General features: G+C 41.3%; 7 protein-coding genes and 1 non-coding gene across 8 annotated transcripts; 3 read left to right on the forward strand and 5 right to left on the reverse strand.

Moving 5' to 3' along the window:
• Nucleotides 1–240: 240 nt before the first annotated feature.
• Nucleotides 241–2,757, forward strand: MBP1 (transcription factor MBP1; the record flags this gene model as incomplete). The annotated part of the gene is made up of 1 exon (XM_056232332.1): nucleotides 241–2,757. The coding sequence occupies one exon, from the start codon at nucleotides 241–243 to the stop codon at nucleotides 2,755–2,757; it is 2,517 nt and encodes an 838-aa protein (XP_056086621.1).
• Nucleotides 2,758–3,029: 272 nt separating this feature from the next.
• Nucleotides 3,030–4,115, reverse strand: PSA1 (mannose-1-phosphate guanylyltransferase; the record flags this gene model as incomplete). Its single annotated transcript, XM_056232333.1, has 1 exon — nucleotides 3,030–4,115. One exon carries the CDS (start codon nucleotides 4,113–4,115, stop codon nucleotides 3,030–3,032), a length of 1,086 nt encoding a protein of 361 aa, XP_056086622.1.
• Nucleotides 4,116–6,637: 2,522 nt separating this feature from the next.
• Skdi_4.trna2K lies at nucleotides 6,638–6,733 on the forward strand. The gene is made up of 2 exons: nucleotides 6,638–6,674; nucleotides 6,698–6,733. It is a non-coding gene; the product is annotated as a tRNA-Lys (tRNA).
• Nucleotides 6,734–6,866: 133 nt separating this feature from the next.
• On the reverse strand, nucleotides 6,867–8,327 carry MCH1 (Mch1p; the record flags this gene model as incomplete). Its single annotated transcript, XM_056232334.1, has 1 exon — nucleotides 6,867–8,327. The coding sequence occupies one exon, from the start codon at nucleotides 8,325–8,327 to the stop codon at nucleotides 6,867–6,869; it is 1,461 nt and encodes a 486-aa protein (XP_056086623.1).
• Nucleotides 8,328–8,751: 424 nt separating this feature from the next.
• On the reverse strand, nucleotides 8,752–9,309 carry PBP4 (Pbp4p; the record flags this gene model as incomplete). The annotated part of the gene is made up of 1 exon (XM_056232335.1): nucleotides 8,752–9,309. The coding sequence occupies one exon, from the start codon at nucleotides 9,307–9,309 to the stop codon at nucleotides 8,752–8,754; it is 558 nt and encodes a 185-aa protein (XP_056086624.1).
• Nucleotides 9,310–9,739: 430 nt separating this feature from the next.
• On the reverse strand, nucleotides 9,740–10,648 carry SLC1 (1-acylglycerol-3-phosphate O-acyltransferase SLC1; the record flags this gene model as incomplete). The annotated part of the gene is made up of 1 exon (XM_056232336.1): nucleotides 9,740–10,648. One exon carries the CDS (start codon nucleotides 10,646–10,648, stop codon nucleotides 9,740–9,742), a length of 909 nt encoding a protein of 302 aa, XP_056086625.1.
• Nucleotides 10,649–11,019: 371 nt separating this feature from the next.
• Nucleotides 11,020–11,844, forward strand: LHP1 (tRNA maturation protein LHP1; the record flags this gene model as incomplete). Its single annotated transcript, XM_056232337.1, has 1 exon — nucleotides 11,020–11,844. The coding sequence occupies one exon, from the start codon at nucleotides 11,020–11,022 to the stop codon at nucleotides 11,842–11,844; it is 825 nt and encodes a 274-aa protein (XP_056086626.1).
• Nucleotides 11,845–12,149: 305 nt separating this feature from the next.
• KNH1 (Knh1p) lies at nucleotides 12,150–12,959 on the reverse strand (the record flags this gene model as incomplete). Its single annotated transcript, XM_056232338.1, has 1 exon — nucleotides 12,150–12,959. The coding sequence occupies one exon, from the start codon at nucleotides 12,957–12,959 to the stop codon at nucleotides 12,150–12,152; it is 810 nt and encodes a 269-aa protein (XP_056086627.1).
• Between the last annotated feature and the right edge of the window lie 446 nt (nucleotides 12,960–13,405).

Here is a 13,405-nt window from a genome sequence, read left to right on the forward strand (position 1 = left end):
TGCGCTTGAACTTATAGTTTTATGATGACTGCTTTGTTTTTCTGTCCGATTAAATCAGCACAATCAACAGCTGAAAAAAACGAAAAAGAAAACAAAAGCAACTTAACTTGGCAAACCTTGAGCCATCGGGAGCGAAAACTAATCACTAATCATATCACTAGACGGCATACCACCTGCGATTGGTTTTTAAATTGTATTTTTAACATTCCGAGATATTAGGTAGATCTTAGAAGTACGGGCATGTCTAACCAAATATACTCAGCGAAATATTCGGGGGTTGATGTTTATGAATTTATTCATTCAACAGGATCTATCATGAAGAGAAAAAAAGATGACTGGGTCAATGCCACACACATTTTAAAGGCGGCCAATTTTGCCAAGGCTAAAAGAACAAGAATTTTGGAGAAGGAAGTGCTCAAGGAAACGCATGAAAAAGTTCAGGGCGGTTTTGGTAAATATCAGGGTACATGGGTCCCGCTCAATATAGCGAAACGACTGGCTGAAAAATTCAGTGTCTATGATCAATTAAAACCATTATTTGATTTTACGCAAACCGACGGATCTGCCTCTCCACCTCCAGCTCCAAAACATCACCACGCTTCAAAGATAGACAGGAAAAAGGCCCTTAGAAGTGTTAGTACTTCTGCAATTATGGAAACCAAAAAAAGCAGCAAGAAAAATGAAGATAATCAATTTCAAAACAGTAAATTATTGGGAAACCCTATGACTGTGCCAAAGAAAAGAGGCAGACCGGTAGGATCTACCAGAGGGGGCAGGAGGAAGTTAGGAGTAGGCTTACAGCGCTCTCAAAGTGATATGGGATTTCCTAGACCAGCCATACCGAATTCTTCGATATCGACAACGCAATTACCCTCTATTAGGTCCACCATGGGACCACAATCACCAACATTAAGTATCCTAGAAGAGGAAAGACATGATTCTCGACAGCTGCAGCAGCAACAACAACAACAGCAGAGTAACTCTGCACAGTTCAAAGAAATAGATCTAGAAGATGGTTTGTCCAGCGATGTAGAACCCTCACAACAATTACAACAGGGGTTCAATCAGGGAACTGGGTTTGCACCTCAGCAACAATCCTCCCTGATACAAACACAGCAAGCTGAATCAATGGCTACATCTGTATCGTCATCTCCTTCGTTACCTACATCGCCGGGTGATTTTGCCGGTAGTAATCCATTTGAAGAGCGGTTTCCTGGTGGTGGCACATCTCCTATTATTTCCATGATTCCTCGTTATTCTGTAACGTCAAGACCTCAAACATCGGACATAAATGATAAAGTTAACAAATACCTTTCGAAGCTGGTAGACTATTTCATTTCAAATGAAATGAAGTCAAACAAATCACTACCGCAAGCATTATTGCATCCACCCCCTCACAGCGCTCCTTATATCGATGCTCCCATCGACCCCGAATTGCATACTGCATTCCACTGGGCATGTTCCATGGGAAATCTGCCAATCGCTGAGGCATTGTACGAAGCTGGAACAAGTATTAGGTCGACCAATTCTCAGGGCCAAACACCGTTGATGAGAAGTTCATTCTTCCATAATTCGTACACAAGGAGAACGTTTCCTAGAATTTTTCAGTTACTGCATGAAACTGTCTTTGACGTGGATTCCCAATCTCAAACTGTAATTCATCATATTGTGAAAAGAAAATCAACAACACCCTCTGCGGTTTATTATCTTGATGTTGTGCTATCTAAAATCAAGGATTTTTCCCCGCAGTACAGAATCGAATTATTACTAAACACCCAGGATAAAAACGGTGATACAGCGCTGCACATTGCCTCTAAAAATGGAGATATTGTTTTTTTTAATACATTAGTAAAGACGGGTGCATTAACTACAATTTCCAATAAGGAAGGATTAACTGCAAATCAAATCATGAATCAACAATACGAACAAATGATGATGCAGAATGGTGCAAACGCACGTTCTGATTCTCTGAATACAGACTTGAACCTTCATGTCAATACGCATAACAGCGATGTCAAGAATGATGTCAACTCAATGGTAATCATGTCTCCCATTTCCCCATCGGATTTCATGACGTATCCGTCTCAAATTGCCACCAATATTTCAAGAAATATTCCTAATGTGGTAAATTCCATGAAACAAATGGCCGGCATATACAACGATCTCCATGAACAACATGACAACGAATTGAAAACTTTGCAGAAGACTTTGATAAGTATTTCAAAAACTAAAGAACAAATAAATTTAAAAACGTTGGAAGTATTGAAGGACAGCAGCAAAAACATAAACGGTGAAGTACGGAGTAATGATGACTTAGAAACCTTATCTCATTCACAGCAGCAGAATGTTGAAAATTTGAGAGGAAAACTCACGCGGTTCAGACGGATAATTAAACAAAAACTAGAATACAGACAAACAGTTTTGCTAAGAAAATTGATGGAAGATGAATCTCAGGCAGACGAGGATAGCACGCATGTAAACGAGGTTAATGCATTGGAAAAGCTGAAACTGGCTCAAGAATTGACAAAGTTGCAATTTCAGAGAAGAAAACAGTTGGACAGTCTAGTGAAGAAATTCGAAGACAATTCCAAGATTCATAAGTACAGACGGATTATCAGGGAAGGGACAGAAATGAACATCGAAGAAGTCGATGATTCGTTGGATGTAATACTACAAACACTGATAGCCAATAATAATAAAAACAAGGGCGCGGAACCGACTAGTACGAGCTCAGCCGCGAATAACAATCATGCATAAAAAGGTAAGTTCAAATTCATATGTATCAGTATATTTAACAGAAAAATGAATAAAACAATGTGATAATATTTATTAAAAAGCTACATAAGGATCAACCTTTTTTCTTTATTTTTTTACATTTTTTTTTTCAATTACAAACAATTAGGAGAAAATAGTAAGCAGAGCTTCTTCTTCTTTTTATAATGAGGCGTGGGGGAAGGATTGGCTAAATTAAAATTAACAAAAACAGATGAGTGATATAGATTATATTCATTACAGTTCGTTTACCTAACTCACATAATAATAGCTTCCTTTGGAACATTATCGGAGATAGACTTGTGAGGTAAGACTTTACCACCGTTGATGTAGATTTCGTCCTTGACTTCAACGTCGTCACCCAAGACAGTGACACCTTCCAAACGACACCATTGGCCGACAGTGGAGTTCCAGCCGACGATGGTGGATTTGACTAAGGAGTGATTCTTGATGGTAGAGTTGCATAAAACAACAGATCTGGTGATTCTGACACCGTCACCAATGGTGACATTAGGGCCAATGACCACGTCTGGACCGATCTTGGCAGTGGAGGAGATCTTGGCGGTTGGGTCGATCAAGGCGTTACCGACAATGTTGGCGCCAGTGGCCAATTTCTTTGGTTGTCTCTTGGCCAAAGAATTCAAGTAAAGAACAGTACCGGATAAAAAGTCCTTTGGTTGACCGACATCCATCCAGAAACCTTCCAAGTCGAAGGAGTATAGTTGCTTTTCTTCGACCAAGATTGGGAAAGTTTCCTTTTCAATGGAAGTTGGCTTCATTTCAATCAAGTCAATGACTTCTGGGTTTAGGATGTACAGACCGGCGTTAATTCTGTTACCGACGAATTCCTTTGGCTTTTCGACGAATCTGTCAATCAAGTTTGGAGTGGCTATGTCATGGACAATGACACCGTATTTAGAAGGCTCGTCGACCTTGGTGGCGACAATAGTACCTTTACCACCGTGAGCCTTGTGGAAGTCAGCCAATTCTTGGAATGGATATTCGCAAATGACGTCAGAGTTCAAGACGAAGAATGGGGAGTTATCCTTCTTCAAAACCTCTTCAGCCAACTTCAATGGACCTGCAGTACCCAATGGTTCCGTTTCCATCGAGAAAGTGATGTTGACACCATATTCCTTTTCGTACTTCTTCAAAGTCTCGACCATGACTTCCGGTCTGTAGTTAACAGCAAGAACAATGTCTGTGACACCAGCGTTGGCCAAGGCCTCAATTTGGTGCAGAATCATTGGTCTGTTACCGAATTCGACCAATGGCTTTGGGACAGTCAAAGTTAACGGTCTCAATCTGGTACCGTAACCACCGACTAAAATTAAACCTTTCATTTTTTGATTATATATGTACTATTTGTTGTAGTTGTAGCTTGTCTTATGCTGATACTATTTTGTTCTTATATTCAACAAAATGTTCTTTAACAGAAGAAAATACTTAGCGAATGTAAAGTAGTCTGCACACTTGATGAACGATATCAAAGTCAGGGAGATGGAAGCAAGACCGACAAGAAAAAACACAATACTGTAGAAAAAAGAAGAAAACAATGCCTAAAATAATGACAATAAATGAAACCTCTGCTATATATATGTTTACAAGAGCGCCACGAGGAAGAAAAAAAAGAAAACGAAACGAGAAACCACCAGTTTACTGATTGTCGCTCGGCTGTGGTTCTGTGTCTGTTCCTCTATTTGTTTGTTTGTTTGTTTGTTTGTTGCTGCGCTGTTCAGACTGGAAAATGGCAAAACCAAAAAAAAGTTTTTCAGAGACTGAGATAAAAATAAACGTGGTGGCACCCGAGGTATTTCCAGCTGGCCAACAGGTACACAGTGGCCGTTTCTTTTGGCGTCTTTTTTTTTCGCGTTCTTCACTGCTCTGTCTTTTTGCGCGTTGTTAGTGACGTGGCATGGGTGGATCCATCCAGGCAATGGTTGTAAAGCTGTAGCCAGAGTTGCAAAAGAAGAAAGCGCGACTTGGTGCTACGACTAAGGGTCTTGCGCTTGGCCTTACGTTCAAGCCAGCATTCGATAGGAAGGATGGGGTGAAACACGAAAAAATGCTGGCTGCGGGCTTTCAAGTTTTGGTTCCTAAGAGATTTTGCGGATTCGCTTGGCTCGATCGACAGTGCGTATCATCACGTTCAACGTGTAGTCGTAAGGGGTTGTACCTGTGCGCGCATATGCTGCCAACTTTTTAAGCTTTCTCGATATGATGTTCAAAGTGAGGAACTAGCGCTCATGGGAACAGAGAAAGAACAAATTTTTCGCGCCAGCGTCCAAGCAAACCGAACCGCCGATATACGTTCAAAAACAAAAGAGAGTTTTAGAGTGTGTTTGTTTTAATAGTTCCTGTATTGTCCTGACGATTCGTTGTTTGACGATATGGGGATGCTTACCCGTACTGGCGCAGGCCCCCCATCTTGCGCCTCTTTGTTGTACTGCTACTTATACGGACCTGGGAAAGAAAGACATGGGTATAGAACTCTTGTACCAATAACTATATGATGAAAGGTCACGGCAGACCGTGCCAGCAATATGGATAAGTAGCATAAAAGTAGCATATGTAGAAATTGATAGTGGGCACGCCAAGTACCACGATGCCCTAAGAAACAAAAGTTCCTGCAGAAAAGGTTTGTCGAAATCGAGCTTGCTCATTTTAACAGTGATAGTGCGGATAATGGGCAGGCCATTAGCAAAAATATAACATTCTCCTATAGTACTTTCACTAGTAACGTGCAGATGCTACCTCGTTAGTGTAATGTATGGGTGATATGTGCACCCAGGCCTATTTTTTTTTCATTTAGCAGGCCTGCAATGCATAATAGAGTGGTGAGGGAGTGAGTAACAAACGGGAAGCAGATGCGAACGGAAAAAAAGTGCCAGAGACTGGCGTGCTCAAGGACATATGTCTCCATTACCTATCCTATTGTCAATTCTCAAGTATGATACGCGACAGGGTCGAGATGTTAATTGCAATGAACTAGTTGAAGTTGACAATTCCTATGTATCGGCTCTTTCTTTCAACGTGAATCAACTTTAACGTCTCTTTTGTGAGCTGGTGAGACACAAACCTGAAAATAAACGCTGTCAATTTCGGATTTTATTCGTAATAGTACAGGCACCATGATTCATGATGTCGAAAGAAACAAAATGGCAGTGCCGCCAAAGAGAATGAATGGCCCGCCAATCGAAAACTTGTAAGGTCTTCCAGATGAGTAATCATTACGGCTCCTTTTGTACACGTGACCCAAGGTACATAGATACCAACCAACCTACCGTCGCTAGGTGGGAAGAATCTATTCGCTATAAGCGGCCGTTTGTGTTTCAAACACGCTGCATATGGCAACTATTTTTACCATATTTTTTTACCTCGCATTGGATTATTCTTCATACTGAAGCATATGTTTAAATTGCGAGTGTTTCTGCTATCACTCTGATTACAAATTGGCGCTATCACTTCCGGATTAACTTGTTCCTCCTAAGCCAAAACGCCCACTCTGCCGAGAGGCTGAAAGCGATAAACGCGGCGAGCTAGTTTCACGATGAAGTTATGACCTTGAGGTCTGTCTTTTCTCATTTTTTTTTTGCCAAGCAATGAGATGATGATTCCATGTTTCACAGACCCGCAATTTGCGAATCCATGAGGAGAAACTGCTAGTACATAGTTTTTGTGAATGATATTGCGGCCTTCAACAAAATTAGAGTCTCAGAGATTGTCCCCCAATTCTGCCGGTCACAAACGTTGCCACAATGCATTTCGAAGGGTTTAATGTTGCATGAACAGTTTGTTTAGATCAGTTTTCCTCATAAATTAAGGGGATAGTAAAATTAAGTTCACCGGAATTTCGAAGAACTCATCCTTGTTAGCTCAGTTGGTAGAGCGTTCGGCTTTTAAGCATATTTGCTTAGGCAAGGATACCGAAATGTCAGGGGTTCGAGCCCCCTATGAGGAGTTCTTTCTTTTTAACATTTTCATATTCACACTATTTGCATTAAAAAAAATCGTAACGACAGGGAAAAGTGCAATTTATTGACATTTTCTATATAAGCTATGGATTTGAATGGTAGATATAGCAACTTTTTATTTTAGATTCTGAAATTTTTACGTTTTAACATCCAAAATACCGCTGCTGAAAGAACGATGGATGCAACGAATGCGATGCTGCTGTATTTGTAAACAATCGATATGCAAGAGGATTTCCGAAGGTCTCCACTGCCGTTCATACAACGGGAATCGTACACTTTGGCATACAGCATGCAAAATATCGTAGAACCTATTGCGGGAGCAATCAGTAAGCTACCATAAACGGTCCCGAATGAGCGCTCGCCCCATACTAACAAGACCAACGTCGGGTAAACAGTGAACAGCCCACCGTATATGATTCCGACTAACGATCCCGTGGGCACTAACCCCCAGGATGACACCGAGGAGGTTAGTCTCAACAGGAACAGTTGTGCGCAAACCCCAAGCGAAAGGAACGCCAACAGAATCCATTTGATTGATATCCTTTTCTTCGCGAAGAGATCCGCCACTATGCCCGTGAGTAGTCTTGTAAAAGTAGAGGATAGCGCGTAAGTGGATAACAACTTTGTCGATAAGGCAGGCGCGTCGACTTGGACTAGCAGGTTGGTTAAAGATCCCATGTTCGCAATGAACATTTCCAGCGGCCCCAATGACAACAAAATCGACACCGCCAGGATATACGTTACGGGATCGCTAAAAATTCTCAACATCGTTTCTGCAAACCTTTCTTGGGCATGGTTGTCTTGTTCCAATAACGGCGATTGTTCAACATCAGTGTGGTCGTCCAGCCGTTTTTGGTTAGTTTGTTCTTCGTTGAAATGCAATAGCGAGACAACACTAGTGGCTATCCATGCGAGTAATCCAATAACGACATAAACCCATGCAAACGTTTGGAACACTCTTCCCAGATTCAAGCCATTGCTCGACGAAGAGGAATGTGTACTATAGGACCAGAACCACCTGATTCTCAGCAGTTGCGATCCCACTACGGAAGATATACCATAACATGTGGTTGGTAAACTGATGGACAATAGCTTCGTGCGAGGGTATAGCTTCGTGCATGTCAATAGAGCGCTAAAATACAGCGCACTTGTTGATATACCTATGAAGGTGAAACAGATTATTGACAGATTAAACGATGAGTCACCATTCCCCCCAAGGGATAATTCTGGATGATTGAAGACGTAAGCCAGATACGAATAACTGGGTATAAACCCAACGATGGCTAGAAGACTCAAAGTGATGGGGCCATGAGAATCGGCAATCATCCCCAGTATGGGTGGCGTCAGGTACATCCCCAAATTAGTCATACTAGCAATGGTGTTGATTTGCCATGAAGAATAGTTCAAATGGTTCTGCCATGGCTGGGAGTAAAGTGATATCAAAGTGATAAAACCGGCCGATACCGCAGATAATAGGGAAAATATGTATGCAATACGATGTGATGACTGGTGAGACAAAACATGGGGTAACAATAAGCGCGTATGGTATGATAGGTAGTGCTCTACCTTTGATAGAGCCATGCTTTGAGGTTGGAAAACTTTTGTCGCTATGAAATAATACTAAAGAGGACTACTCGCCATAAGATGATAGCGCGGCCTTTTATATGATCGTCTCTGATATCTTCTATTATGTTTACGCACTTTTTTAAGCGTTTTCCTTGTAGACCAAAAAGAAACAACGTCTTAATTTCCGGAATCATGTAAAAGCCGCTAGCTTTGAAAAGGCAAAGTCAACATAATCAAAGAGGAGTGAAAATAAGGCAAAAAAAAAGTGTCTTTACCTGATATACATTTTTTGATATAACGAGTTATAAATCTTATCTACCTGTGTAGGATAATGAGCTTTTCCTCCTCTCCTCTTTTTTTTCCAATAATTTTATTTACCTTATATATAATTTTTAGTTTGACTTCTTTTTATTTTCCAAAGCCCATTAGGTTGATATCCTTATTGGCTTCTTAAAACTTTAGCAATGTCGGTCAAGCAGCCGTACTTTTTATTTCTATTTTTACTGCTTGATACCGTGCCCCAATCGGTCGCCGTAGAAACTCTTCCGCTTGCAGTTTCTGATAGTACTTGTTTATAAGTTTTGGTTGAGTGACTCATTTCACCAGTAGTATAGCTTTGAAATAATTTATGCATGTACGACCTAACTTCATCTCTGTTGTAAGGCTGTCTATTTGCTCTCTTAAGTTTCTTGTTTGTGGATGATCCGTTAGTGGTAGAACTGCCCTTTGTATGCGTAGACGGCGCGGCAGACACAATGACCTTGCTTTTCCCATTAGCAGGTCGTGCTGCTGCACCGGAATCATCTTTCTTTGGCTGCTGCTGCTGCTGCTGTTTTGGCAGGGCTTTGGCAGCGGCCTGTGCCCAGCCTGTTAATTTCGGTTTTTGAGGAAGAGCAGCAGGTGTTGCGCTGTTCGAACTTGAGTTTGAAGTAGATAAAGTGGCCTTTAAAGTTGGGGTGGATTTACCATTTACACTAGTAGTTGAAGTCGTGGTCATTTTCATATCAAATTGAGAGGATATTGTGTTGTGGTTAAGAAATAAAGGTAGTTTGAACTCAGAAACAAAAAATGGAACAAATATTAGTAAAATAATGAATTGAGGGGAAGTTTAGAAAAATCGGTTCAGAGAAAAAGAGAGTAAAATATGCACAGGATTCTATTATTTATTATTCTTTGTATCACCTTTTCTTTTTTCCTTCAGTTTCATATACTTTTGACGCATGTTTTCATCATATGCACTTTCAATAAAATACTCTTTCTTTTTCTCCAAATCATAGTACGTCTCCATTGATCACTTTGCACGATGGTGTGTATATCAATATAGTTTAAAATTGAACATGTATTCAAATCATTCGTGAAGTCATTTGCTTTTAAAAAAATAATTACAGCTTTTTGGTCTATATACGTTTTTAACACTATGTGGTGGCTTAATGCATCTTCTTCACCGAGGATCCTTCGTGATGGACACTGACGTCGTCGTTGGCGCTGACAGAATGCAAGGGCTCGTTCTTGATTTTGTTCTTCTTTTGGTCATGCTGACGAGCAGCGTACTCAACAGCCTGTGGTGGTAAGGTGGTATCGTTGATTGCTGGAGAGTAGCCAATTTCCTGCAAGGTATCAAGCATTTGCTCTCTAACCTTTTCAGCGAACTCACCAATCTTGTCCTTGGTCAAATTTTCAGTGGAGATAGGTTTCAAGATTCTAACAATCATGCGGCCTCTATTGAAGACTCCGTATTTGGGACTCACCAAAGTACTGGTGTTGGAAACGACCACCGGGACAATGGGAATCTTACCCTGTTGTGCCAGATGAAAGGCACCTTTCTTAAAGGGCAACATCGTCAAATCGCTTGTGTAAGATCTGGTGCCTTCTGGGAAAACCCATAGAGCACGCTTGTTTTTCTTGACGTCCTCCAAACCTTTGTTCAAAGTCTCGATGGATTCCTGCCTTTTAGATCTGTCCAAGAAATAAGTACCACTCAAAGCCATGAACCAGCCCAGAAATGGGACATATTTCAGCGACTTCTTGGCAGTGACTGTGCAACCAGGTGGGAAAATCCTACCCAACATGAAGATATCCAAGGTGGATTGATGGTTGGCAACCATAATATATGGCTTCTTGACCAAGTTCTCCTCACCAACGACTTGGACGTCGAGGCCAAGCACCAATTTCATGACACGGTAGAAGCATCGCGCAGTAATCCACTGTGCCAAATGTTGCTTACCAATCAAAGTGCAAATGATGGATGCGATTACACCATAGAGACCACCGGCTGCAAGCGCCAGCACGACCAATACCGACCTCAAGTAGTACAAGAACTTGGCTAACAAACTCATTCTTTTTATTCGCTCTGCTTTGTTCTCCAGGAGCGACTGCAATTTATCTTTATTCAAATCGCTTTCTCTCATAACTTTGCACCCTTTCTGATATAAATCTTTGACAGCATACCATAATACCAGGTGCTCAACAAAACAAAACAAAAGCATGTGTAATATCACTACACACGAGCACCCATCTCGTGACTGAAAATTTTTTCGTTTTCGCCCCAATATAGCGTTCAGCCTAACCTCATCGCAAAATCTCAAAATTTTTAACTAGAACCAGATCAAAAGCACTGCATCCCATCTCATCGCTGAAGTGGCTTTTTTTTCAGATGGTGGATTTTGTTTGGTTCTGTTGGAACTGGAATAACATCGAAAATTAAGCAATGTCCGAAAAACCACAACAGGAGCAACAAGAGAAACCACAATCGAGACGTAACTCATTTGCCGTGATTGAATTCACTCCAGATGTCTTGGACAAATGTTTGAAGCAAGTGGAGTTCTACTTTTCTGAATTCAACTTTCCGTACGACAGGTTTCTGCGTGCTACTGCGGAAAAGAACGACGGGTGGGTCCCCATTAGCACCATTGCCACGTTCAATCGTATGAAGAAGTATAGACCAGTGGATAAGGTAATCGAAGTACTGCGTAGTTCGGAAATTTTGGAGGTGTCTGCTGATGGAGAAAACGTCAAGAGACGTGTTCCGTTGGACTTGACTGCTGCCAGAAATGCAAGAATTGAGCAAAACCAAAGAACCTTGGCCGTGATGAATTTCCCCCACGAGGACGTCGAAGCGTCGCAGATCCCCGAGTTACAAGAGAATTTGGAAGCCTTCTTCAAAAAATTGGGAGAAATCAACCAAGTGCGTTTGAGAAGAGACCACAAAAACAAGAAATTCAATGGTACAATTTTGGTAGAATTCAAGACAATTCCAGAATGTGAAGCCTTCTTGAAATCATATTCCAGCGATGACGAATCCAACGAAATTCTGTCATACGAGGGTAAAAAACTGAGTGTTTTGACCAAGAAACAGTTCGACCTACAAAGGGAGGCTTCCAAATCCAAAAACTTCAGCGGTAGATCAAGATCGTTCAACAGCCATAAAAAGAAAAACTTGCCCAAATTCCCTAAAAACAAGAAGAGGGATGACAAGGACGACAAGGACGATTCTTCTGCAATTGCCGATGACGATGAGGAACATAAGGAATGATCCTTGTGTCGCCCCGAAGTCATCACATCCCATTATTATAGCATATTTAGAATATATGTACCGGCGTATATACTAAATAGAAATACAAATATGAATTACAACTAATACCATATTATTATATCACGTATTGTTTGAAATTATTTTTTTTGGTCATAAAATTACATTATTCTCTCGGTGGAGAATTGAAAGAGCTGCCCTTCTGTGTAAAAAAAGAATACAGAGAAATGGGAACGAATATGTGAGCAAGCTTGTTCATGTTAATTATTTTTTCTTATTTTTTTTATTGTGTCCTTGTTTTTTTTTTCTTATTGCCTTTTCCTCAAAGCATTAACTTTCTTTGCGGTTAGAGATAGTCGCTTGCGCGGATGGTACCAACCACCATTATCGGCCGGCATAGGAGCCGGCGTGGCATAGTTACAGTCGGCTGTAATCACGTATGACCACCCTGGTGTTACGGTGGTGTGCTGATCAACAGAATTCCTTAGAGTGTAGTAATATGTCACCTCACTAGTGGCGTACTTTCTTTTCCATGTCTTCGCCGTTACTTTCGTAGCCGGTTGGAGTTGCATGGGGGCGTATTTCACGACGCCTGTTTGTAAATTGTAAGGGACGGTGAAACTCCTGGAGTCGATGGTGGCCCCCAGATCCCCTGTGGTGATTCTTGTCTGTGCTTCTGGTGCGATGGTTATCATACTAGGACTAGCGGCTTTTGCTCCTACCATACCCTTCAATTTAAACCTATTGGTGTAATGGATGGTGTAGCCAATGGCCGTTTGGGCAAAGACTTGAATAAAATAAACACCGTCTGTCCCAACAGTGTTTTTTATGACTGCCTCGAACTCGTTGTCCGTCAGTTCAGCCGCTGTGAGCGTTTGCAAACCAGCCATTGCCTCGATCATGGCATTGGTGCCCGTGCACAGCGTGAAGGTATACTTGATAAAATCCTTTTCTTGCGGAGTGCTATCTGTGTGCATCCACTTCACTTTGATAGTGGACTGGCCTGAGCCTGATAAATCGAACACAGAATTGGGCAATGGGGCCACAATAGCCACATCGCTGTATACTGTCTGTAACGCTAGCGAACAAAGCAGTGCAAGGAATGGTACTACCAGCATACGTCTTAGTTTTATATTGTTATTATTATTATTATTATTATTACTACTATTCTATTCCCCGCTATTTTTTACAACCTGTTCGTGAAGCGAACGTTAATAACTGTGTGTTATATAGCCTTATATTTTTATGCTTATTGCATTCATGCGTTGTACTAAATAATTTCTAGTTTGCATATATGAACGCAAGAGCACATGAGCAAGTAGAAGCATCTTTCCCTTTGCGTGTTCGTGCTACGGAAAAGAATGGGAGGAAAAGAGCGACAAAAGAAGTGGCTTCCAGTTGGAGTAAGTCAACAATATGTTGGTTGATTATGAAGTGAAAGCCGCAAAGAGTGGATTTACGCAATGGGCCACGCCCTCGTGTAAAAAAAAGCGCTGCTTCGAAGGTTCCCAACCCATTCAAGGGACTCGCCGCCATGCAGAGAAAAAAAAAGATAACGTGGGGG

This window comes from Saccharomyces kudriavzevii (genome assembly GCF_947243775.1).
Source record: "Saccharomyces kudriavzevii IFO 1802 strain IFO1802 genome assembly, chromosome: 4".
In the NCBI taxonomy this organism is placed as follows: Eukaryota; Fungi; Ascomycota; class Saccharomycetes; order Saccharomycetales; family Saccharomycetaceae; genus Saccharomyces; species Saccharomyces kudriavzevii.